The sequence below is a fragment of the Triplophysa rosa genome, linkage group LG17 (genome assembly GCF_024868665.1).
Source record: "Triplophysa rosa linkage group LG17, Trosa_1v2, whole genome shotgun sequence".
NCBI classification, from domain to species: Eukaryota; Metazoa; Chordata; class Actinopteri; order Cypriniformes; family Nemacheilidae; genus Triplophysa; species Triplophysa rosa.
Genome location: NC_079906.1, coordinates 231,743 through 259,472, shown reverse-complemented (window position 1 = coordinate 259,472; position 27,730 = coordinate 231,743). Strand labels below are relative to the sequence as shown.

Below are 27,730 nucleotides of genomic sequence, written 5' to 3'. Positions count from 1 at the left end.
ATGCACCTTGTGTGAAGAGAAATCAATAAGTCATAATACATTGAAAGCAATAAAATAAGACAACAAAATCATATTTTCCTCGTCTCTGTATCACTTTACTGTGCAGATGTATGCCTTTCAGATGATGTGGACTCCTGCAACTGCTACTGAGTTGATCCAATTTAAGAAATGTTATTGAAATGGACAGTCCTCCAAATACTTTCCTCAGTATCCTATGCAGTGAACACTAATAGGTATAAAACACTTTATTTTGTGGGGGGTGTCGACAGGTGGTGTCGGTACACGATCCGGGATGCCTGCACGATCCGTTCACGCATGCGCATAATGACGTAGTAGACAATTCTGTTTAGCGACGACACTGCACGATCCGGGATGCCTGCACGATCCGTTCACGCATGCGCATAATGACGTAGTAGACAATTCTGTTTAGCGACGACACTGCACGATCTGTTCCACGCTTGAGCACCTTTGTACCGCGACTTTCACTACTGTCCACCTCTGGTCTCATGTCACTTCTGTGTGCACACTATGCGTTGAAATACTCTGTAACGTTTCCCCAGACTTGTTTGTAGTTCTTTCTTCATGTAAGTGCAGATAGTCTAGGCAGAAATGCATATTATGTTCCTTATTGTGTTCTGTAACCACCATTGAAGGGATTATTCCTCATTTAGATTATATAGATAGATATATTAGCCTATATATAGACCCATACTAATACAAAACGAGTCGATTTAAAGTTAACTAATATTAGCAGCTTTTAATAAAAACCGTCTTTGACAATACTACTGACCTCAGATCGAAACAGGGCAAGTTAAGTAGGCCTAATGCCATGCAGCAATGAATCGCAAAGGGGAGTATGGAGGAAACTGAAGGTTTGCAGTGACAGACTCTCAAGACTCAGACTTTATTCCACATGTAACCAAAATCGTGTATGTTCATGTAACAACTCCTTTATTATTTTGGATTGGCAACCACGTAAACACATCGTAATGCATAGCGTAAGCTACATTTTAAAACATCAAAATAGACCCGCCGTGAACTGTTAAATGAAAAACACGACGTAGCCTACAAAAATATGCCGCCAGTTGTGCCGTCTGGCCGTCAAGCGTTTCATCGCATGCTTGATACCAATAGTGTAGGGAAACCGTGAAGTTGTTTACTACGTCATTATGCGCATGCGCAGAACGGATCGTGCAGGCATCCCGGATCGTGTACCGACAGGGGGAAATCACCATCTCATTGCAATAGGCCCTTTTCACAATGACGTCACTTAACTTCCGCCTTTTCGCAAAGCAGTGTATCATAACATCCGTCTTGCTACAAACAAGAAGAAGAAGAACTTCCGTTTTGCCGTCATGCAGGAATTTAACAACAGTGAAAAAAACTGACAGAACACGTATTCAAGTACTTATCCTAGCACCTTCGCTAACACAAAAAGAAAACAAAACACTTACCTTCATAATCAAACAGGTACTGTTCAACAAACAATTTGTATCCTTTCTCTAGCTTTGATCTTGCCGTTAGCAAAAATTTGTCTGCAAGACGTTATACATCATCTAGCCGTTTTTGTGGCAGATGTGCAAGCGACTTGGTAAACTCCATTCAGAGGCGCTAGCGGATTAGCGGAAGTAACTTCTTCTTCTTGAGTTTTACTGGCGGTTGGCAAACCAGCTTATAGGTGCATTACCGCCACCTTATGAACTGGAGTGTTAGCGGAAGTAACGATACACTGCTTCGCAGCAGAACGGAAGATGCGTGACGTCATGTGAAAAGGGCGTATTAACCACTTAAAAAGATAATTTATATAAAAAGAACTAAAAGTGAATTTATCAGTTATACAACTGCTTTAAAATGTAATAAATATATCTGAAAGTAATCTGTCTGTGCATCGTTTGAAGTGTTCCTGACATTTTAAGAATGTTTTAAAATTTGTCACGCAGCGGTAAAAAATATAGATGTAACTACCTATTTTGACGTAACAACCAGCCAATAGCAGCGCTGCTGATCACTGGTCCTTCTATCGATCGATATATGCTGCCTTTCCAAACAGCGCGAGCGTAATGTACTAAATAATCGTGTGTTCCAAGTACAGAATTATCCAGATCGTGATTAGCGGGATTAGGTCATCTCGGATGTTTCATTTGGATATTGGATGTAGTAAGCGACGTCCGAAGAGCGGGCCCCGGTACAGGTGATCTCCACGTCACGCGCAGGGAACCGACACGAGCTTCCGGGATCCCAACGTCAAACCTCAGTGAATCATGGGAGATGAGTTCTTTGTTCCCTTCAAGCTATTTTGAAGATGCTGAATGAAACTACAAACCCCACACAAACTGTCTGTACTTTTCCCAGTGAAAAGCCCGATCAGTCCGATTCTTCGACAGATCGCAGGATCTCCTCTCTGCGGTAGTTGACGGGAGGAGGAGCGCAGAGGATGTTATGGAGCAACATTAGACTCCTCTGGCCCTTAAAATCATAAAACTAGTCCAGCGGCCGCCGATCAGAATTACAGGACAGCAGGCGACGATGCAGTGCGGAAACACACGAGTGTGAATACGTGAAGATGTCTGCGGAGCAGCAGCTCGAATGGGTGCGGGCGGAGCTCGAGCGGCTCTCCCGGGAGCTCAGCGATACCACGCGAGAGAAGATCCAGGCGGCGGAATACGGCCTTGCGGTGCTGGAGGAGAAACAGACGCTTAAACAACAGTACGACGAGCTGGAGGCCGAATATGAGACCGTCCGTCAAGAGCTCGAGCAGCTGCGGGAGGTGAGATACTCGAACTGGTTGGTGAGATGATGGAGTGAAGTGTCATTTTGGGGTTGTTTTGGTTAAAATGACAGCATCGTGTAGATCATAAATATAATATAACTATGGTGTAGATGATGTGGTGAAGTGTGTAATCGTGTAGTTGATGTGAAGAAACGTCATTTTGTAGTTGTGGTAAATGACGTCATGATGTACTTATAGGGTCTATATTGTTATATTATTCCATTAACATTAATTGCAGAAGAATTTAACGTGGTTTAAAACTGATTTCACTGATGGATGTTTGAAAGATTTCTGATCGTTTTAATTCAATCTAGAGGAGATTTCAGTTTGTGCATTAAAGCTGGCACCCTAATGAGAAGTATTCGTCATGTTTAGTGGTAAAATGTGACAGGGCAGCATTTGAATTTTTGCGGGAAGTTTTTGTCACCGCCTAAACGGTCAAACGAGTTACAATTTACACAGGAATGCTGGGAATGCGGATGATTTTCCTGAACTGATAGAAGACTCGACTGTTGACTGTACTGTCAAGTGATGACATTGAGTTTATCAGATGTTTGAAGTGATTGCTGTGGGTACATCGTGCCCGTTAGCACTAATCTCATTTCAACATTTCATCAAGATATTGAGATCATTTACAGTTTGTAGTCTAAAGTTTTGTTAATGGTTTAGGAGCTAAATTCCCTGTCACTTTTTTGCTTCATATATTTTTGTCAGCCGGAGTCAGTACTTCATCTCAGTTACTGTTATGCTAGTTTGTGAAGTCTTGTTAAGCATTTTTTTGTAAAATAATTTCTTCCGAAGTAAACACAATTTCTTCATGAGAGAAAGCTGACATATCATATATTCCTGTTTTTACATCATAACCATTGCCTCGTGACTCCCAAGTATGAGACTTACCATTAGTCAAAATCTCTGTGAGCTTGTGTGAGAATTCAATTCAATTTTATTTATATAGCGCTTTTCACAATGTGCATTGTTCCAAACAGCTTTACAGGAGAAAATAAGAAAAACAGAATACACAGAAAAGGTAAAACACAGTTCAGTGCATGGTGTTTGCAGAGCAATAATGCAATGTTAAGGGAATTTACCCAACCTTTAAGCTAAGACCCCTTTACGGCCAACGATTATGTCACGGTGCTAGCTGGAGGCAAAACTGGAGGCGGCCAATAACCAGCACAGATTCGGCTACATAAGGAGTTTAAAATATCATTTGTTGTGTTGTTTAGTGCCACAATTGACAGAATACAGTCTCCAATTTGATATTTTAAAATATGCTGCCATTGCCAAACAAAAACACTGACGACAGCTGTAGTTAAACACAATAAAACAAGCGGACCAGTAGAAATGATCATCAAAAATGCTGGTGTTTTCACCGCAGGGCTCGACATGAACACTTGTCCGGACAAGTAACTTGAAAAAAAAAAAAACGGCGACAGAGCTTCACTCAAACAGTAAAACTATCTTAAAATAAACTCCCAGAGCAACTCTGGAGATGAAGTTCACGTGTTCATATCCTCATACTGTGCAGACGCAGATAAATCCTCGACCATCACTCGTGTCGTATGTTAAACTGTGCACATAATTCACTCAGACACGCAGAACAGCCAGATGACATTTAAATAACAGGATTCCGCGTCCGCATGGACTCAGTGCGGTGCGCCATTGATTATTGTCACACACCAGTGTTTCCCACAGCATTTTGTGAGACTATGGGGTATTGGACTAAACATATTTTCCTCTAGGGGGGTCCGGGGGCATGCTCCCGCGTAAGAAAATTTAGCATATTTTAAAGGTAAATTCTGCAATCTGGTGTATTTTAAGAGCAAAATTAAGTGACTCAATCTATAAGAATACAATAGCTATAGTAGTAATTTAATCATTGGCACCATAGAAATAAATGGGGATAACACATGGTAAAATGAGAGTTCACAACAAAAAAAGTCAAAAACATGTAGAGCATGAGCCATCAAAAAATGAAGCAAAAAAGTGTTTAACAGTTGAACTAATTTATATATTACCATATATTAAAACGCAGGCCGGGCATCAGGCCTTTTTCACAGTGCCATTGTCCCACTCCCCCGCATGGCAGTAGGCCTATCACTTTACTATCCGGACCAGAGCATTCATACATTATTATGATGCGGCGACTGTTTAGAGTTAACCCGTAAGAAAAGCGCACACTCTCTCAGCACAACAGAGTAATGTTAAGTTTGTGATTTATTATGTTTTCAACTTTATGCGCGCGTTGCGCAGACCTAACAGCAATCAATGACAGACGCTTTCTCCTGCGGTACACGCCTATCGGTTTGAGCAGCGCTGCTTGATGTCCGACAAACCAAATATATTGACAAGTTTTGGACACAGTGACACACAGGGCAGCATGTGTGTGGCGTGCCCCCGTATAATTAATTTTTTTTACGGCGACAGCCGAAGCTAAAGGAGGAATTTAAGCAGACTCATGCCCATCATGCATTCAAATCATTAAAATTGGCGGTTGGCAATCAAACTACGTTCTGTGCCTGAGCAACAAACAAATATACTCAAAACGTTTTTCTAACCTAATAAAGAAACGAAACGAAATATAACTTTTTAACTGTTTATTTATTCTAAACTATTTTAACAGTTTAAACAGTGTCATTCACATCATTAATTCAAATTCGTGCTCCAGCACATTTGGCTTTCTGCACGTGAGCCACAAACAAAAAAAAATACTCCAAACATTTTTATAAATTAACTTAATATCGAAATGAAACGAAACCTGAATAATTTGCCATAAAAAAACAGAACTATTTTGGCGATTTGGAAAAGGTTAAACGAAGTGCTTTTGGCGCTAAATAAGGACGGATATTAGAGATATAGCGCCAAAAGATGATCATTATAAATGTCATGGGTGCACGTGCTGCATACAGCTCCGTTGTGTGTAGACGTGCTGCTCATTTTAAACGACAGAAATGGTGTATGTCAAATGGAGGTTGTATTCAAACGATGTTGTATTCCGTATGGCTTGGCGACGTCTTAAATCCTGGCCAGTTCAAACAGTAGCGAGCGAGCATGCGTTCGTATGTACAGTATGTGTCTGTACACATTGCGCTGAAGCAACAGAGAGGGGGACGCATTTTTAGCCATGAACAATGGCGCAACAACGAAACAGCGGTGCAGAATTCAACGTTACAAATAGTTATGTTGTTGTAAGAAAAACAATTCTGCTCGTTTTAAGACTGTGGCGTAACAAAATAGTCTATAGCGGGCCGCCATAGTCTCGTCAATGAATGGGAAACACTGCACACAAACAAGCACAAACACGCAGCTCTGTCTAATGCACATATTCTTATTATTATACGTATATGTCGCACTGTTTTTTTTTTTCAAGTTACTTGTCCTGGTCGGGCAAGTAAAATTCTCTCTCACTTGCCCATACAAAACATTCACTTGTCCCGGACAAGCGATAATGTCGAGCCCTGCGTTAAACTCAGACAAAAAACACTGTAGTGTATTATAGTATTTGCTATTGAAAATTGTAGTGCCCTTGTAGTAAATTGGGTAAAAAAAAACTCTTGCAGATTAATCTTGGTTAAAACAACCAGATTTAATGCAATTTCATTTGACTTTCTACCCTGCACAATTATCAATCACATTCCCACAGCACACTGCTTAAGCCCATTGCACATAATTTCTGACGCAAATTTCGGATTCTTTCGCATGTTAAAAAATAAATACAACCTCATGGTGTGTCAACAACACTTACACACTGCCTCCGATATTTTCGTCCGTCATAAAAAAATTCGGACTGGGTTCGATTTTCTGTGTTTTTGCATCCGTAGATAGGATTTTGAAAGTTGTTTTGACACCGTACAAACGAGCGGCAAATACGAAAAAACGCATACGAAAATTTCGGACTGCATGTGCAAAAACCTTTACTGCAGGGCTATTGAGACCACACCCCCTACATGCACTGTGCATTCTTTCATAACATGAAACAGATAATTTCATTGTAATGAATTTACATTACATAATGTAAAAAATGTCCACAAATATTACAGAAATTTATGTTTAAAACCATGTGCTGTAAGCTATTGTGCAAATTTTACCATTATAAAAACAAATACACTGACTGAGCAGATATTTAGGTGAGATAATAAAAAACTGTCTAAAAAGACCATCCCCTACAAACAATCCCTCAGTCACCTGGGTGGGAAATCCCCATCTTCCAGACTCTCTCTGACTACCACAGGAATATTGAAACCACAGTTCTACATTTGAGTTCGAAGATTACATCCATTCAAATAAGTTTTGATATTACTTGGTTGAATATATTTAAGAATGGTTTTAAAGTTTAACTAGCAAATACCAAAATTTGTTTAGTCAGTAGCTAGCCAGCAAATCAGATATGTTAAATGTAAGCCAGCTCTATTTCATTGACAATTTATGAGGCTGTGAAGCTGTGATGCTTCTTCTACTTTCTGCTAGCCAGTTTTCTGTCATCATACAGAAGTACAGTAGGCTACTGGTCAGAGGTTTGGACACATTACTGTTCTAATTGATTTTGAAAGAAGTCTCTTATTCATCAAACCTGATTTTATTTGATCAAAAATACAGAACAAAACAGTAATATTGTAAAACATAATAGTTTTCTGTTTTAATATATTAATGTACAGTATTTCTGTGATGCAAAGGTGAATTTTCCATACCCATTACGCCAGTCTTCAGTGACACATGATCCTGACTTCATAAATTTTGTGCTGCTTAATATTTTTTTATAATGTATGATAGGGCTGTGCAATTAATCGAAAATTAATCGTAATCGTCAATTTTGGCTTCAACAATTACAAAAACAAAATAATCGAGGCAAAACGATTATTGTGCTGCATTCCATTTAGCAAGGATCCTCTCTTTTCTTGTGGTATAAATCCACAGTGCACCCTTTTCCTTTACAGTGTTTCAGCTGTGCTTTTTCTTTACATTTATTTTGCAGTTGAATTCACAGTTTAAAAGCCAAGTTTTCATTTTTCTATGTTGTTTTAAAAGTTAACGAGTAATCGTGTTAAATAATCGGGATCTCAATATTGGCCAACATAATCGTGATCATGATTTTTGTCATAATCGAGCAGCCCTAATGTATGATAGGGATGTAACGATTCACCGTGAGCTGGTTGAAAATCGGTTATAATGAGCGACGATTCAAATCAGTTGAGGTGTGAACTGAATCGCAATACATTTTTTGAACAGCAGGGGCCGCTATTTTCACTGCAAACCTAAACGTGGACATGCTGATATTTCTTAAATGCAAAAAAATCCAAGAAAAGCACAGACAGTATTAGTTTGTTTATATTAAAGAGACTTTTTCTATTATTCATTTGTTATAAAATTGCAGTTTAGTTTTGTTATTTGAAATAAAACATTATTTTATCATACAAAGAAAGTTTTGTTATTTGAAATAAAACATTATTTTATCATACAAAGAAAGTTTTGTTATTTGAAATAAAACATTATTTTATCATACTAAGAAACGTGAAGCATTTAAGAAATAATGCAAGGGACGTTGTTCATTTCTAATTTGTTTCAACTCATTTTTTCAAAATAAATCGTGAGTAAATCGTGAATAAATCGCATCGTGAGATCAGAATCGTGAACCGCATCGCATCGTGAGCTAAGTGAATCGTTACATCCCTAATGTATGATCATTTTTTCTACGAATAATAAAAATTATTTGTTATTACTATTTGTATTTTTAGACAATAAAATGCAGGCTTGAATGATGATCACTTAAAATTGTAATGTATACAAATTTTTGACCAGTTTTGTATATATTAGGTTATAGTTTGTTTTAGCAAGCATGCTGATTGAGGAGTATTTATTCATCTAGCCTATGTCTATTCATTTGCATGAACTGTAAAATATTCATTACCACTCAAATTTGTTTACCACAACAAAATATTGCAGTTTTTATGTTTACCACAACAAAATATTTTAAGTTTTTCAGAATTAAAGTTCTACTTAATGTATATTTAAATCAGTAAAAAATGTAAAAATAATAATAATCTGTATTAGCTTGCATGCATGTCATATTATAACCAAACAAAATGTTTATATTTATGTTTTATATGATAGTTTAAATAAAATTTCTAAATAATTCCTGGTAAATTTCAAACTTGGAATATTTCCAAAATTCCCCAGATGAAGTTCCCATGGAGAGTTTCTGGAAATTTGACCAAAAAAAAAAAAAGAGAGAAAACACACACACAAACCTGTTTTACGGCACTTCGGGTTGGGTTCGGGCTTAAAATGTAACTGTAATGGTCGGGTCGGGTTGTTTTAAACAATCTCGGGTATGGGCCGGGTTCAGGCTTTCGTTTAAAGCCTGTGCAGATCTCTAGTCACAGCTGCACTCAGTGACTTAGATTAAAAGTCACTGAGTAGATGTTTACGAATAACAAGGAGAGCTAATTAATTGTGATTTAGGAAATTTCATTTGTTGAAACTAGAGGTCGACCGATAAATCGGGCCGATTTTCGGGATTTTTTAATTAATTGGCATTAGCCAATTGTGCCGCAAATTATGCCGATTAACAGGCAGGTGCATCTGTGAGCAGCTAAGCGTTGTTGTGGAACACGTGACGCTGTGTCTTGCGGCATAACACTGTGATGTCCCTCTGCCTGCTAACGTTTTTTCACTACCTGATAACTTCACAAGAAAACACTAAGACTTAAGTTCTTTTTATCCTTCATTCTTAATCTAGCCTTGTATATTTCATTGATTAAATATGATGCTACTTGAGAATGCGTGCATTGTTTACAAACTGAAGTAAATGTGCTAGTAAAATTGTGCTACTTATCATAAAAAATTGAACTTAATTCAAAAATAGTACTTAAATTTAAGTAGACCTAAAAACAAAAGAAAAACAAATGTACCAGTAAGATACTGGTTTATTAACATTATTGTACATTATACAGGCATCGGTTATAGGTATCGGTATCGGCGAGTACCAGAAAAAAAGTATCGGTACTCGTACTGTCTTTAAAAAATGGTATCGGTGCATCCCTAATTATTACTATCAAATGGTGATATTATCATCATAATGAGCTTTATTTGCAACAACATAGAGACCTAAATAGTAAACAAAAAGAAGAGAGAATCATTTCTGTGAATGTATTTTACTCCCAACATCAATCTATACAGTTTAGAGTATTAGCCAATGTCAAAAGAAATTAATCCTGCAACGTTTAGCATTCACAATGAATAAAGTTAACCTCTTAACTGGCACATTGTCCATTAATGTGGGGCGTTGTGTCATATTGAAACTTAAAACCTCACGGATCCGGACCGCGAAGTTTCATGCCGTCATACAAGTTGCCAATCACGATTATTTAACGGAAATCTTAAAAAAGCAACTTTGAAAAATAAAATTTCTTCTCACAAATGTTGGAGCTGTCATCGGGCACCAACGTTTAACAACGCAACGTTACAGCTAGGAAACTAGCTTATTTAAAACAAAGAAACGTGCGTCATCACAATAAAACTTATTTAAAACACCAGGAAACGTGTATCTTTGCAATATTTGATAGGATTTACTTTATAAAACATTTAAGTTTCGTTTACTCACCTTTATCCTCTGAGGAGAAAATGGCGCCAGTGCTATTGAAAGCCAGTCAAGTTCTGCGTCACGTGATCTAATAAAATCTTTAAAAAATTGTACTAAATTTACTTTTCACCAGATTCATGCGACTTTACTAAAAATTACTTGCTGTTTTTACTCCTTATTTTAAGCAAATCGCAATCTCAATATATTTTGTAACATTTATAGCAAGAAATTAGGTAATATGCAAAACATATATTTTTTTTTAGTAAAATCAGCCTATTTTATTGAGCCATATTTACTATGGCCATGAATCATTTTTTACAGTGTACTGACTGGATGTGAACATTTGTATGTAATTCGTATTTTATGTCTGACAACAGAAACATTAAATATGTAAACGACTTCGGCTTTATTGGGTATTAAAATACAGTAAATTCAAAGAACGCATGTACGTCGCGATGACGTTACAAACATGCTAATTGGCACGTTATATCACCTTGCACCATAGTGACGGGTAAAAATAGATTATGATGGATTTTTTAGGAGCCTGTCCGTCAAAATGATGGACAATGAAAAAGTCTAGCGCAACCTCTGGTCGGGTGTCTTCACAAGAAAGGCTGCGTGCATTTAACAGACTGTCATTTGTAACTGCAGTTGCGGCATTATGCCACAGTGGAAGCATTGTTTCGTTATCAGTACGCTGAGGCGCTAAAAAGAGTTGCAGAACAAGTTTGTTTTGCATCCAAATATTTCTTGAAATTTCTCAGATTAACATGACGTACATCATTGTAATGTCTTTAGCTGTGCAGTTGGATCGTTGAATCAGCGTATACTGTACACAGCGAGTTCGCCAGTATGAACGCACATTGCGTTCAGAACGACTCGCACACGAATGACTCATTTGAACCGATTCATTTAAACTATATGAACTTTTCAGTCACTAGCGAATATAAGAGATCATTGAATCATTAAAAGTGAACTACAGAGAATGCAAGATGCGAATGAGCTTTGCTCATTTAGAAAGACTGGTTAATTCAGTTGGCCATTGTGGGCTGAAAAGTTAGTTGATAATGATAAAAAAAGCTTCATTTGATTAAAAAAAACATTTCTGTTTGGTTGAATAAAAGCAGTGTTTTATATAACTTAATAATTGTCATTTTCATCTAATTTGATTAGAACTTTTAATATATCAAAGTCACTTTGGTTAAGCCACTTAAAGGTACGATAGGCCTACGTGTGTGTGTACAAGATCAGGATGGCAACACCTCCGCCTCATTTTGAGCCAGGAAAAACCCTGTGCACGGGTACGAAAACCTGGTGATGAGCCCAGCAGCTAAATTATTACAGTTGTCAGAGTTTTGAGATCTTTGAGAGCGTGAGAGAATGAAATGTTTGTAATGTAGCCCAGGAAAACACTGGTACCAAAGCACTCTGACGCTCAAGTGTTTCTCGTATTATTTTTTATTACCCAAACTTGCAGCAAGCTCTCAGTTGCTTTCAGTAGACCTGCATGTTAAGCAACCAGGACTGAGACAACATGTCTTAACACGTCAGTTATTCACCATATGAGAAACAAATCCTGGTCATGAGACTTGAGAATGTGTTACAAAAACTATTTATACCATCACTAAATATGAGTGAAATATCAGCGGGAATTCTGTTTTTGGCACAATAATTACGTTTTTATAATAAACGATTGCACATTTACATATTTAAGTGGGTTTATGCACCTAACAAGAGTTACAAGAAGAGTTCTAGTGGGCTACACGGGGTCCAGCTGTGGTGATTAGGGTTGGGTGATGTCTACCAAATCAGACGATGTCTGCAGTGAAACATCGCGATAGAAGATGACATCGGCAGCGTTATGAAGTGAGGCACGTTTAGGCGCGAGCTGCGCAGAGACACATCGTCTGATACAGCACGAGCTGGGCAGTTATAAATTCAGACGTGTCTTTACGGCAAGCAAAGTTGGTTATCCGACCTCTGAGCTTGGGGCAGATCAATCAACCCTAACCTCAGTGAGACGTGTCATTTGACATCACGGACAATATGGCGACTAGCCCTTCGCAACCTTATGTGAGCCGCAAACAAACTTTCCACTATTTTTACAACACGTAATATGTAAAACATAAACGTTAATAGTTCCAGAAACGGGATTTTCTATTGCGTGTTATTCAGTGTCAGTGATGTTTAAAGGTGTTTGTGTTGATTTTCTAGTGATCGCTTAACCCTTGGAGAGCATTATAATGAGTTGAGTCTTGAAGTGTGTTTCAGTATTTTTGATAGCATCAGGATTCATTTTGGAGAAGCGATGCTATGACACAGATCGCTTCTGAATCCATTCACAACTGCCTGCTCACGACTGGTGTTTGCAGATCTTTGACACTCAGGCATGTGCATGTCATTGTCCTGGGATCTCTGCAGCGTCAGGCTCAAGTAGATGCCTTCAGCTCGCTGCTGTAAAAGCAAGTGTCTATCAACATCAGTTGAGCAAACACTTGCAAAGCAACTAAGTTCTCGATTGCATAAGAGCGGTCATAAATATATGCCAGTTTGTACAGTTTTTAAAAAGTGACCTCTTAACCTTCCTCTGTTTTCAGGCTTTCGGACAGGCACACTCTAACCATAAGAAGGTGGCGGCTGATGGGGAGAGTCGCGAGGAAACACTCCTCCAGGAGTCTGCGTGTAAGGAGGCGTATTATGAGCAGCGCATGCAAGAGCTACAGGCAGAACTGCGGCAGACGCGCAACATCCTGGCCAACAGCCAATCAGAGAATGAGCGCCTGGCCACCGTCAATCAGGAACTGAGAGAGGTCGGTTCAGAAATGTGGAAGTGCGTTTACGTACCTCTGAGCAGTTGTAATTCTAAACCCGAACCCTAACGCTACCCCTAGATGATGCAATAGGTATAAATTCTACGTAGGACGTAAGGCACATTTTACATCCAGACTGGTCGTATGACCGGGTGTTTCCAGCAGGTGCAGCAAATGACACATGCACTGTAACATACACAAGGCTGTGTTATTCTCCGCTTTTCCCATGAGACTTTTCAACTCTGTGTGTTCAGTAACCGATGATGAGTACATTTTCCACAGGTACAGGTGTGTAAATGAGTGGGTGTGAATAGGTGTGACTCCTCAATTTGGTGCAGTGAGAGTACCTCCTCCACCCTACCCTCCAGCTCTCCAGAGCGCCTGTGTTTGAGTGAGACGTCTGAGAGACGAAACCACGTGAATTTGTGCCTGAACAATTTATCCATATGGGAGAGTGGAGAGGGAGATTAAATGAAACCTGAAATAAGTCATACCAAGTTGTGTTCCTCATGGAGTTTGTTGTGTTGTACAGAACGGTCAGATGCTGGAGCTCCAGAGGTCACGTCTGCGTGATGACATCAAGGAGTTTAAGTTGAGGGAGTGTCGTCTTCTTCAGGACTACAGTGAACTAGAGGAGGAGAACATCGCCCTGCAGAAACACGTGTCTGTCCTGAAACAGAGCCAGGTAACCTTCATTAAATCATCAACTACTGTCACGAGCGGCCTCTTGGAGGGGCGATGTCTGTTGTATTGGTGAATGCAGCTGATGTCAGTCTGATGTGTGTGTTGTAGGTCGAGTTTGAGGGGCTGAAGCATGAAATTCGTCGCCTGGAGGAGGACACCCAGTTTCTGAACAGCCAGCTGGAAGACGCCATCCGTCTGAAGGAGATCGCTGAGAGGCAGCTCGGAGAAGCCCTGGAAACCATCAAGACTGAGAGAGAGCAGAAGGCGAGAGATGCCTTTTGTTTTACCATCTAGGGCTGCTAACAATAAAGCTCAATCCAATCCTAATAGTGTGCCTTCATGCTGGTTTAAAAATCCAAATTTGCTATTTGAGCTGTATGTGTTTTTCTCGATTCAGGCGGCCTTAAGAAAGGAGCTCTCCCAATACATGACCATCGGAGACTCGATGTACCACAGTCCTCTGAGCATCTCGCTCGATGGGCTGAAGTTCAGCGACGACACTGCGATCGAGCCCAACAACGACGATCCCATTTACCAGAACGCTTTCGAGAAAATCACCAACGGCGATGACAACCGTGTTTCCACGCCCAAAAAAGGAGAACGTTTCCATCCATCCTCCAGCCTGGTGGACAATCTGCTGAATGAGCTGAACATCTCTGAGATCCAGAAACTAAAACAGCAACTGATACAGGTGACACCTCACGCTGATTCGTTATTTTACCGTATTCTGTCTGTTTCTTTAAATCAAACCGCCTTCAAAATGTAAGCAATAAAATACTGTAAAAATTGGTGTTGTGTTTTCACACATGACATGAAATAAAAAATAAAAATCTCATACTCTAGTACCATGCAGCAACAAGGAAAGCTCATGAAACTAGACTGAATGGTCAAATGGCAAGCATTGTGACACTAAGGCCGTGTTCAGACTTCTTTTTTGACAAGAAAAACTTGACAAAGGCGCTTTTTTAGTTAAAAAAATAACACTGGCAGCGTTTGGTTACAAATAGAAGCTGAACGCCATGACTTCGGAGGCAGTGTCTGCACAAAGGCAGCCCAGAGAAACATAGGCAGTGTAACAGAAGTCTGTTTGAATTATAAACAGAGAGCGTCTTTGCAAATACTAATCACATATTTAAAAACTACTGATTGCATTTCTTGCGAGAAATTAGTATTGAAGTTGTTGAAAGTGAAAGTTAAACTTACATTTTTACAAAACTATGCTCCAGCGGGCGTTTCGGTTGGCATTTTATTTTTCGAGCTTGAGCCTACTCGACCAATCACGTTCTTCGCATGTTGTGGAAATGGAGCTTGACGTAGGGTGTTTTTCCAACCTCAAAAGACGCTCTGAGCTGCAGAAAAAGACGCCGGTGCTGGCGTTTAAAAAAGCGCTCAGGGCGTTTTTTGAAAACACGGTTTACTCCATAGGATTATACAGATGCTAGCAGCTTCAAAAAAGAAGTAAAGTCTGAACACGGCCCAACAGTATAAATATCACAGTGAATGTATTAGGAGCATTAAGATCATTCCCCACCTCTTGCCAGACGATCCAAGACTCTGTGTTTGATTGGCCCACAGCTGGACTGCTCAAATCATGCTAGCGCTGCACTGACCAATCATCTTGGCCATCTGTCAGGACGCGAGTTTAAAGGGATACTTCACCTAAAAATGAAAATTCTGTCATCATTTACTCACCCTCAGATTGTTCCAAACCTGTATAAATGTATTTTGTTCTGCTAAACACAAAGAAAGATATCTGTAAGAATGTCAGTAACCAAACAGATCTCATCCCCTATTTACTGCCATAGTAGGGAAAATAAATGCTACGAGGGATTAGGTCTGTTTGGGTGAACTATCCCTTTAAGGGCCGTGTAGGGAGGTTTAGAAGAGTGTGTGTCATTCGCTCAAACCCTGACCTGATCATGCTGGAGTTAGCAGCACAAAGGTCACAGGTTTGATTTCCAGTGAACACATGTGCTGATAAAATACCTCTTATTCTCCATCGGTCACTTAAATGCATAGATGTCAGCTAAGCCATCTCTGGCAGGTCTGGCCGCATGCCTTTGAATAAGAATTACTTAAAGTTGTGTGCTTATTAACCTTAATTGGCAGTAATGATATGTCAACTTGGAAAGGTTTATTAGCCTGACGTGGCTGAGATGTCCTAGCTCGTTTCCACCCAATCTAACGTAAACTAATTTTTCCCCCAACTATCACTATTACCATGTTACCATTGTGCTAATGAATAAAACTTGAGTTGAGCTCTGTGCCATTTTTCTATCTTTTTCATCTCTATCTTTTATGAGGCCGGCTAGTTTTGTTCGAGGTGATGTTTGTTTTCTCCTCAAATGTAATTTAGTTTTGTTTTCTGTTGTTTATGGCTGTTACTATTATGATTAATGTGACACGTGCGGGTGGGGCTGTAAGAGGTTTTCACATTTTTGAGTCATGTCAGGACATGTAAACAGAACTGAGAACACAGCAAATGAGATTAAGGGGATTTTTTAAGTTGAAAATGAAGTCTTAAGAGATTGCAAATGTAGATTTTATATAAAAGGTTAAACGTAAACTTGTGGTTGATTTCAGGTGCCGCTGCAGCATCTGTGAGAGGTTGCAAGTTTTGAATGCTGAATCTTTTAAATGTGAATTTCGTGTTTTGGAGCATACCAGTTTATAGATATTTTTAATGATAAAACTAGGGCTGCATGATTAATTATTTTTCACTAAATATTGCGTATATCTACCCGTCTACTGCGATTATGAAATTGCAGCGGTTTTGTTTGTGTTTATGAGCAGCTTGTCCGGTATGCATGGCTCTTTGATCAGTAGGAGGTGCTGGCCGATCTTAAATCTTAAAGAGTTTGAGTGGCATATAACATGCATTTGAAAAAGCAACACCCGTAAAACATCATCATTATAAAAATACTTTATTATTATGAAAATACCTGAGAAGGCTTGAAAAACACTGATAGGAAGATCCCCATAAGCATCTCCTGGAACTACGTGTGGTGTTGTACTTTAAACGATTTATTGTGCAGCCCTAGATAGCACATTCAAACTGAAAGGAGAAAGTCTTGAAATTTAATTTCATGGGACTTCAAATTATAGTTTTCAGCAGCACGAGTGGTAATCTGAGATTTTTCTGGACCATATTGCGTCCGTTTTTTTTATTTCAGGTGGAGCGAGAGAAGGTGACGTTGCTGTCCACGTTGCAGGATTCTCAGAAGCAGCTCGAGCAGGCTCACGGAGCCCTGTCTGAGGAACATGAGAAAGTCAGCCGTCTCACGGAGAACCTCAATGCTATCCGCAAGCTCCAGGCCAGCAAGGAGCGGCAGTCCGCACTGGACAACGAGAAAGACCGCGACAGCCACGATGACAGCGACTACTATGAGGTGGACATCAACGGCCCGGAGATCCTGGAGTGCAAATACAAGGTAGAGAGCTAAAGTTACTTTCTTGCGCTGTAAACGTATGTGTCCATTTCGTCTGGATCATTGTACCGATTCTGCTAGTTTGCTCACAGTCGGTTTAGACTGTGAAAGAAAAGTTTACAGACATCCTAGCAAGACAAATGTTGTAATATGACGGACAATGTAAGATCACGTATCCGCTTTATGACGAAAAACTTATGTGGCATGTACAGGTTGCTGTGTCAGAGGCGAGCCAGCTGAAGGAGGAGCTCAAAACTTTGAAGGCAGAGCATTCAGCTTGCCAGTCGCAGTACAAGGAAGAGCGGGTCCAGCTGGAGAGCCAGGTAGTGTCTCTGAGCGCTCAGGTGACGTTCCTAGAGCGCAGCAGCCGAGCGGAATGCGAGCAGTTGGCGCGGCTCGAGAAAGAGCTTCGGCAGGCCAGCGAAGTGGCGGGTGAATCCCAGGGCAGCCTTAACGTAGCACAAGATGAGCTGGCCACCTTCAGCGAGGAGCTGGCCAACCTGTACCACCACGTGTGCATGTGCAACAACGAAACGCCGAATCGCGTCATGCTCGACTTCTACCGCGAAGGTAAGACCGGAGTCGGCGGCCCACAGACCGAAGGCCGTGGCCGGCGCTCGCCCATCCTGTTGACCCGTGGGCTGTTCCCTGCTGCCGACAACAGCGACGGCGCTTCGTCTCCTATCTCCTCCGTTCCGTCTCCGATGGCTGATCCCCGCAAGGAGCCCATGAACATCTACAACCTGGTGGCCATCATCCGCGACCAGATCAGACACCTGCAGCTGGCGGTGGACCGCACTACAGAGCTGTCCCGCCAACGCGTGGCTTCTCTAGAACTGGGTCTCGGGGCGGACCGAGACCAGGAAGCTAGCGTGGAGGAGATTCTCAAACTCAAATCGCTCCTTAGCACCAAGAGGGAGCAGATAGCCACGCTGAGAACCGTCCTGAAGGCGAACAAACAGGTGAGCTTGTGACTTTTCCTAAAGATTGTTAGACGAATGTTTAGCCGTATGAGAAATCCACAAAAACCCAGTGATCTTTGAGGTTTTATGTTGTTTGAATATGTATTGTCTGATTATTGTATTTGTGCTGTTTCAGACCGCCGAGGTGGCGCTGGCCAATCTCAAGAGCAAATATGAGAATGAAAAGGCCATGGTTACTGAAACCATGATGAAGCTTCGCAATGAGCTGAAAGCTCTGAAGGAGGACGCTGCCACCTTCTCTTCACTCAGGGCCATGTTCGCCACACGGTGAGATGACACGAACACACAAACACCGCGTTAGTCATCACTGTCCTCAAATCGTTCACATCATAACAGATTAGCATGTGCACCAGACTTTATTACCCAGCAACCATTTTCATCAAGTTCAGACCAATGGGTTACTGATTTATTTAGCGTTGAGTCGAGTGAAGCCTGTCTTTCCTGTATGCCATGACAGTATGCCGTGTTTGTGTCCTGACTCTGATCTAATCAAACCTGTGTCCCTCCCCCAAATAAATCAATAGTGTAATAATATCAGTCAAGTAAATTATTTTGGCTACAATAATCTTGTAGTGAAAATCAGATATTGTGAGGAGCAGCTGAGCTCTGTGCCCTCTGACTTTGACCTGATCAGGGGGGTGGCAAGGGGGTATTGTTATGCTAATGAGAACAGATTGTTGGGGGAATGCTGTTTCCCACAGTCAATTTTACTTGAGACCGTTTTCAACCAAAAACGGGAAACTTCATGCATTTGGCTGTTTATTTACACAACAAGTGCGTTTTGGGGGGCTGAAAATGCAAACTTTTGAAAACCGGTCTCAGGCTATGTTTATACGACAACGATGCAGTTTTTCCTTTGTGTTTTTTGAAAAGTTTAACGTACACGCGACAGCGTTATCAAAACGAGACTGAATGCGTTGCATGAGTATTTTCAATGCCGACCTTCAGTCGTTTTTAAAAACGTGCACTTTGAGACCCGTTTTCAAAAGTTTACGTTTTCAGTCCCCCAAAACGCAGCTGTCGTTTAAATGAACAGCCAAAACGCGTATTACACGTTCAGTCTGTAGACATGCGTGAGTATTCCCGAAAAGAACAATGGCGGCCTTGTTTGTGCGACATACTTAGTATCATTTCTCCATCAAAGGTAGATTTACTGCACCTCTACAACAAGTGGAGACAAAGTATTTATGTACACAAACTATAACGCACATACACGACGACAAAGTGTATTAAAAGCGCTTTTACCTTAAAACAGGGAATGCGTATGTGCGCAGGCATGTAGTGTTTCTTTACAGCGCGACATCGCCATCCACTGGCCTGGCATGCATTATACACCATTTTTATTTGTTTTCCGGATTCATGTAAATGCAGATCGTTTTGATAACGCTGACGTGTGTACGTGAAACGTTTCATTTTTAAAATGTTTTTCATTGTGTAGATGTGGTGTCAAGGTACTTTTTGGCTTGATTGCGTGATCTTACAATATTGTCAAAGCATTAAAACATAAACAAAAGACATACAATAAGTACAAACGTTAAAGTGAAATGAATATAAGGTGCCAAGTAAATGATAAAATATAGAGTGAAATATAAAATAAAGTTTTTGTAAATAAACAAATGGACTGAAATATAAACAATTAATTTATATACTGTATTCCATTCTCATGTTTCTGCTTAAAATGTCCATTTGTGTATAAAGTAAAACATCTGAATTTGCTCCGTTTCTGAAGACCTATGAAACTCTGGCATGAGCTTTTACATTTTGTGTAAAAATCAAGTGTTTCTCTCTCATCTCTTTAAATTGATCACAATGAATATAATGAATATAAATCGTGTGTCTCGGACCTCACCAGTGTCACAGTGGGCACAGACTCGGTCTTCCTTTTGGAGTCATGTTTGTCTGTGTCTGCCTTTCTGTATGGCCAGACTGTCATCACTGAGTCTGTATTTGAACATCACTAAACTGGAGACTGTAACCGTTAAACGCCTCAAAAAAGATTTACTTGCCCATACCCCACACCCCATCAGTTTGGATGAAATGTTGTCGCGTTTTGTGGTGAAATGGAGCAGCTGTCACAAACTCTTGTTTTATTGAGGCTTGCTCTGGATTGCTCTGGATTGCTGGCCTGCTCTCTGTCTTTTGTTTCTAAAAAGCAGTTGAAGTAAAGCCTATGATTCACAGTCCACACGCCTCCTTTATACATGCTTGCTGGTTCTCACGCGCAGGCTCCTCGTGTGACCCCCCCCCCTCCACCCCTCAGTGGATGTTTCCCAGGAGCCTTTCGCTAATGAAGCTTCCTTCAATTCTATTGTGTCCGAAACCTCAATCCCACCCGCAGTAATTCTCCCAACGCAAACACAATCGCTCAGTCAGATTCAACATTCGGATAGCTTCTTTTGGCCTGATAAATAGAGTCTTTACATTGCCAGAACTTATAAACAAACGAAATATATTTGAGAGTGATATGAGAATCTATTAAATATCACAAAATAAGAATACAAAGAAACTCAGCGAAATATAAGATCATTTGTTTCCCAGTTGTGGTTCTGAGGCCAGATTCATGAAACTTCTTAAGACAGAACATAAGATTAAGATCAATTATAATGTGTTTTTCCTCCCATAGTAGGAAAAATTACTTTTTTTTTGTTGTTGTTCTGTTGAACACAAAAGAAGACATTTTGAAGAATGTTCTGGGGCACTTTTGACCACCATTGTATTTTTGCCTACTATGGGAGTCAATGGGGGGCAAAATCTGTCTGTTAGAAGCATTCTTCCAAATATCTTTCTCTGTGTTCATCAGAACAAAGACATTTATACAGATTTGGAACAACTCGAAGGTTAGTAAATGATGACAGAATTTAAGAACTTTTCGAATGTTTTCTTAAGAACAACTTCATTTTTTTCATAAGAATAAAATGACACATGCTGTGTAAATCAATCTTGAGGAAAATGTAAGAACTGTCTTAAGTCTTTTTTCTTAAAAGTCCAGCCCGTTTGTCATGGCAGGATTTGATGTACCTCACAGTCAGCTTTTGAGCTTTTATTCTGTAACCCTCACATACCTTTCTGCACTTTTACATTTTCAAACAAGCATCATTTAATTAGATTTACAATCAGTTAAGTTCATGAAGACCTTTGGATGCTCTTCACAATGGAGATCATCTCAGGGTTTAAACTGCAAAAAATGACATTCTTACTAATTGTTTTTGTCTCGTTCTGTAGTAAAAACAAGCAAAAAATCTGCCAATGGAGTGAGAAAAATAAACTTTAATTTAATTTGACCTTTTTCTCAAGTACCTAATTCAAGTTTATTTTTCTCACCCCATTGTCAGATTTTTTGCTTATTTTTACCATAAACTTAATTAATTCTTATCTTATTTTTCTTAAAACATCCCCCCATAACCCCTCCCATCCCAACCACCCCCCCCCCACACACACACACACACACACACACACACACAGAACGATCCAACAAATGTATAAGCTCTTAGACTTTAGGAGCGACTGAATCAAAGGCGTACTCTGGTAGGTGATAGTCAAAGTTGTGTCAGTATTTAGGACTTTGGCGCCCTCATGTGGATGAAGGGGGGACGTTGGGAAGAGTCACACACGTTCAGTTATAATGCATCAGTCTAATCATACAACTGAGCACACAGGTTTGATAAGACTTGTTAAGACTGTGTGAAGTGTGGTCTTTCCCAACACCGTTTACAAGACCTTTAAAATCTTTGCGTTGGGTAAATGACAAGAACAGTAATGATGTAGAATTCATCTGGTGAGGACACTGATTTGAGATTATAAATTTGAAAATACGTCGTTTTTAAAAGACTTGCTTTAAAAGATTGGCTTTTATCTGGAATATTTCTAAACATGCATTTCAAGCGCAAATGAATAGTTATTCCCGTAGCGTTGACGTTTTCGCTCCATCTGTGTTTCAGGTGCGACGAGTACGTGATCCAGCTGGACGAGATGCAGAGACAGCTCGCCGCCGCCGAGGATGAGAAGAAGACTCTCAACTCTCTCCTCCGCATGGCCATCCAGCAGAAACTCGCTCTCACCCAGCGTCTGGAGGACCTGGAGTTTGACCACGAGCAGACCCGCCGGGGAGGAGGCACCGGCCGCACCAAAAGCGCCTCCTCACGGGGGAAATCCTCCCACAACTCCACCCCGTCCCACGCCAGTCAGCCCCCCGCCTGTGGCGAGCCGGCCGGCCGTCCGGGAGCGCCGCTGGTCTTCTGCAGCGAGAAGTATAAGATCTACTGCGACTGATGCAGTTCCTGATGTATAGAAACCTGCTCACGCTCCGGCTCATGCTTCGGCTCATGCTTGCTCTGCGCTCGCCCGTAACGTGTGTTTGTGTATTTAGGCCTGCCAGCGTTCTAGTAGCCCAGTCAGGATGTTTAGTCTGGTGGGTTGGTGAAGGCTGTAGAAGTCGCAGTTGGTTTTTTAACCGTCGTGTCGGTCTGGACAGGCTCACTATGACACTATAAGAAAGTGTTTTGACACTGATTTTCACGCGCTTGGCTCCGATTAAGTTCGGCGGGTATGCCGCTCGGCTTTCTTTGTTAATGTGGTGCTTCTGGCAGTTTTGTGTATTTAGTGTTAAACGTCTCTCTCCTGCCTCTGAAATCTGCAGCCCGTCCAATCAAGCGTTAAGTACAGACGTAACATGCCAATTGAATTGTGCCATGTCTTTGCTAAAAAGATTGAAGAAGGAAATTTTCTCCACGGGTTGAGATGAAGAGTGACAGGCAGGCGGGAGCGTCCGCTGTCTATAACAGACTGCATTTCTAAGAGCTTTAACTCATCTTAGACTTGATCACATGGCTTTACGCAAAGTCATGGAGAAGGGCTTTACATGTGCTCGTAGTGATGTGATGTCATAACAGTCTCTGGCCTTATCTGTGCTTTCAGCTCGAATCACGAGAGGATAAAGCCACATTTCTGTTGTCACAGAAATCATCCTGCTTTTACACTAAAGACGCTTCAAGCTAAACAGAAATGCGTTTATATCCTCTGCAGCAGTCGCAGTGTTTGTTTGTTCCTCAAAAAGCAACAGACGAAATGTGTTGTCGAATAATGAAAGCGCTTTGAGTTACGGTGAGCTTGATTACATCGCAGGAGATTTTCTGAGCGTGAATCATAGCTGTAGCTTGGATCTGTTTCTAAAATGTGCATTTACCCTGTGTGAACGTGAGCCAGAAGCCGCTCGCGTTCCAACTGCTACAAAGATGTCAGCGACCTTCAAAGCACAAACCCTGCTTGTGTTAAGGCTTCAGTAAAGCCTTCTTAAAACATGTAAATAAATAGCAAAAAACAGACCAGGAAACGGTTGAGAACGTCTGGTCTGTTCCCATAGTGGTTTGCTGGTTCTGATGGGCTAAGTCTAAATTTGAAGTCATATTTGTGCAAACAGAAGGTGGCTTGTCATCATCCTGTGGTGGATGCACATCCATAAAAACAGTGTCTGCAATAATGGTGATGCCGAGAGCAAATTCACTGCATTCCCATGAACCTTCACAAATTTAAGCTTTTATCCTCGAAACGGTGAGAATGTGTGTGGCGTTTCATTGGACTTCAGCGCACTACGAGAAAACCGAACCAACCAATCAAATGAAATCGCTCTTCAATTTAACTTCACTCCACTCATTGTTGAGTTTTTGATGGAATATATAAAAAACTGTAACTTTCTCAGAGATTTTGTGCTTTACTCCAATGATAAGCTTTATAAATGAGTTTGTTTGTTTGTCACGCCCAGACGTGTTAAATATATGATGAAATCCGTCAAATATAGAATTTGAGAAAAAAGTTCAACCATCAACTGTCTGCTACATTCACCTTTATATAAAGAGCACAGGGGGAAAAAGCGCAGTGAAGCATTTTTGTTTGTTCAGTTGACGTTTTTAGTGCTTGTGAAGCCATATGACATCAACAAGTCAACCCAGTTTTATTTCATTTATTCATGTGATTGGTTATGGTCCGATATGGAGGGCAGGTTGTTTTCCAATGTATTCAGATGGCAATTCAATGTTCAGTACAAAGACACTGGATGACATTGACATGCTTTTGTTTGTTTTTTCCTGAAGAAACTTTAATAGGAATTGTGCAGTCCACAAAGTTGAGAGCGTGAAAAAAAAACAACGCTTCATCATTTTGCAATGGGGTTAAAGAAAAACTAGTATTTTTTTTCTTTAAATTTTTTTTGTGTTTTTTATGACCATTCCTATGGTATAGGGGTATATATATATATATATATATTATTATTTTTCTTTGTATTAATCTTGTTTGTGGTGTTTTGGTTGATATACTTGACACGAGTTTCTTTATGTACACTCAGTGTGCAGATGACAAAGATTAATAATCATGATCCCTGTTAGTACATCTGTGATTGATTTCAATTGTAGTCGTACATCATGTTGTTTTACTGCCATGTTTGAAACTAAAACCCCAGACGTTCCGCTGCTGCTTTTTTTCAAAGAGAACCTTAGAAACTTGACATTGTGGCTTAATCTGAAAGAGAAATCTTTGCTAAAAGCTAACCAGCAAAGTTTTGAAATGATTCCTTTAAGCACCTTCACTCGAGCTGAAGACGGATCGCTGACCTGTAGCATTCATACAAGAGTACCTCGATTCATTCCAAATTGGAATGTGTGAATTCTCTCTGTGTTTATTGTGTATTAAGTGTCGTACACTGTTTGGCTACAGAGATCAGGAGAGGGCATGGCCTCACTTTTGCTTTTTCGTTTATAATCGTCATTCTGACCATTAGTGCCTTTTATGATTTCACGAGAGAATCTTAAACTAGCTTTTAGATGTTTGTCGTTTGTTTGCCCCCACGCATGAAGATGTCTCGCTTTCAATTGAGCAGCAGCAGCAATAAGTTCAGAAGACGTTCATTCTGTTGTGCAGAAGCGTGAGGATCATTTGAACAATTAGACAAATTCAACTGATTGTACGGAATTCTTCAGGTCAGTGATCCTAACAGCTAATTCAGGGTTTTTAGTAAAAGTTCTTTTTTTCCTCAAACCGTTTAATGCAACATTAATCCGTGTTCGCCTCATTATGAACGAAACGTTCCAAGACACGAAAGCCACGTGTTGTGTTGTCGTCTGAGACTGGTGTTATTCTAGTATTGTACGGTGAGGTAGTGAGATGGATAGTGTTGTTGACAGAAAGTGTGTTTCTTACTGTCTTATCGTTTGTTTGTTTGTTTTATATATATATATATTCTTGAGCATTTTGACATGGTTATATAAGCATTATAAATTCAGGAAACGGAAAACATTTAGCATCAACAAGCTAATGATGCTCTGAGTGTCACATCTTGTTTGTTGAGGCACAAAATTAATAAATGCAGTCGGCGAGCAAGGAAAAACTCAAATTAAGTGCAATTTAAAACAAAAGTTGTGTGGTAAATAACGTTTTCTGTTTCCTGGAAATGACAGCATTGTTATTCCACTAGCTGCGCAAACTTTTATTATTGTGTTCCAGTATTGATCCATGAGGAACGTTTGATACCTTTATATAAAATAACTTGAATTCATTTATTTGTATTTATTTCAGACGTCGTGCAGTAACTTTATAATGTGCATTAATACGTCATATGCATGCTTTACTTTCTCACGGTCATGGAACTTTTACACAGAACTGAAAATAAAGGTGAAGTCACAAGATGTTAAAAAAAGAGAATGGAGGCAGAATTGTATCGTTTGGAAAGATGTGTCTGTGTAGAGGTTAGTCATGATGCCTGATCAATAAATACAGTCAATGAACTTTTCTTGTGTTTTGTCACTTTTCTTGCTGGGATATATTGCTGCGTATTTCAAGATCTGGCTGGGAACAAAACACCAAACCCGAGTTCTTCTTTGTGCTTTTTCCTTAAAGTACAGGTAACATGCTATTTTGTGCATTCTGACTTCTTTACACTGTTACATGCGCTGGCTTCTCAAGCTTAACATGGTCAACTTGTCAAAAAACGTGTTACACGTATGATGTAGTATTTCTGTGCTCGATTCACTCCACCAGGGTAGTCTCGCGTAGCAATGGCCCACCCAAGAGGCCATATGACTGACAGGTAAAGCAACCAATCACATTTCGTTTTGTGCCGCTCCTGTTTAGAGGCGTGGAAATGTCCCCGCAGTAACAGACCGGTGTACATTCACGAACGTGTCAAAAGTTAACAGAAACAAATCGATTATCAGTCTATGCTGTGAACTAGGGCTGTGCCGATAAACGATATCATATCGAATCGCGATAGAATGTATTTCAAAAACGATGATAAGCTATTGGCATTTTGACTCGATATGGATTAATCTTACAGTCTAACAGAACGCAGAAATAAACGCATCAACAGTCAGTCAGCGTGCAGCTTTTATCATGCGCGTCAATGTACAAAGTCCATTTCATACTGCACTTGGCAAAGAAAACTCAACATGAAGAGGAAAACTCAACTCAACTTTAGTTATATAGCGCTTTTTACAATTTTCATTGTTACAAAGCAGCTGTACATGAGACATATTGACTATAAGCAAAATAATTAAAGTTGTACCTGCAAAAACAAGAAAAAGTTGAAAACACAGAAGACAGACATACCCACATACAAAACACTCCACACACAATATGCACACGTACTAACACACATAGACATAGAGACACACACACACGTACGTACACAGACAAGTACGCACACACACACACACGCTCAGTGAGAGCACACATTTAAGATAAAGGAGAGAGAAGCACAGGTCAAATATAACAGACTATAAATTCCTATATGCAATATTAAGTAAAACTTTAAAATTCTAAAACAGCCCCCCCGGCCAGGCAAATAGTGCAAAAACAGTATGCAAACGGTGGCGAGGAACCCAAAACTCTAATCGAGAAAAAAAACCTCAGGAGAACCCAGGCCCAACCAGGGGATTCCAGTTCCCCTCTGGCAAAAGCTGTTACCTCTGCACAAGCTCTAGAGAGCTTGCACAACAAGGCGAAATAAAATAAATAAACTTACTAATAAAATAAATGATAGTTTAAGATTATCATTAATAATCTAATAGCATTTGAAATTTTGTGGTGAAGACATGTCAGGTGACCGCGTCCTTCTTTATCCAGCTCTATCATCTCAGCTCTTGTCAGGTCCCCACTTCCCATTCTCTGCTCTACCATCAGGTCAGGCCATGAACTGCATCCTGCTCGCTGTGGTAACCTTGGAACAATGAGACAAGACTGGCTGAGAGTAGAGTACTGTTCTGTACTCTTTGATGCAACAAGTACATCAGTTGTGTTTTTGGTTCCGGTTGATCTAACTAATGCAGCCTAAACCCTCAAACAAAAGTGAAACTAACCTCGAGTGTCATCACGTGGTTTATCAAGTGTCTTTTTTTTTTTTTTTCGCAACGCCGGTAAACAAAACAAACTTGAGGCGCAATTGCAAGCGAGTTACTTCGAAACTCAAGCGCAAACGTTTTTATATCCATCGT

At 40.2% G+C, this 27,730-nt stretch overlaps 1 protein-coding gene across 1 annotated transcript; it reads left to right on the top strand.

The window, feature by feature from the left end:
• The first annotated feature begins 2,360 nt into the window (after positions 1-2,360).
• zgc:171572 (protein bicaudal D homolog 2) lies at positions 2,361-26,436 on the top strand. Its single transcript, XM_057356351.1, has 9 exons — positions 2,361-2,767; positions 12,947-13,159; positions 13,692-13,844; positions 13,952-14,107; positions 14,241-14,534; positions 17,017-17,274; positions 17,484-18,233; positions 18,370-18,521; positions 22,193-26,436. Exons 1-9 carry the CDS (start codon positions 2,564-2,566, stop codon positions 22,521-22,523), a joined length of 2,511 nt encoding a protein of 836 aa, XP_057212334.1. The 5' UTR covers positions 2,361-2,563; the 3' UTR covers positions 22,524-26,436.
• The last annotated feature ends 1,294 nt before the right edge of the window (positions 26,437-27,730 follow it).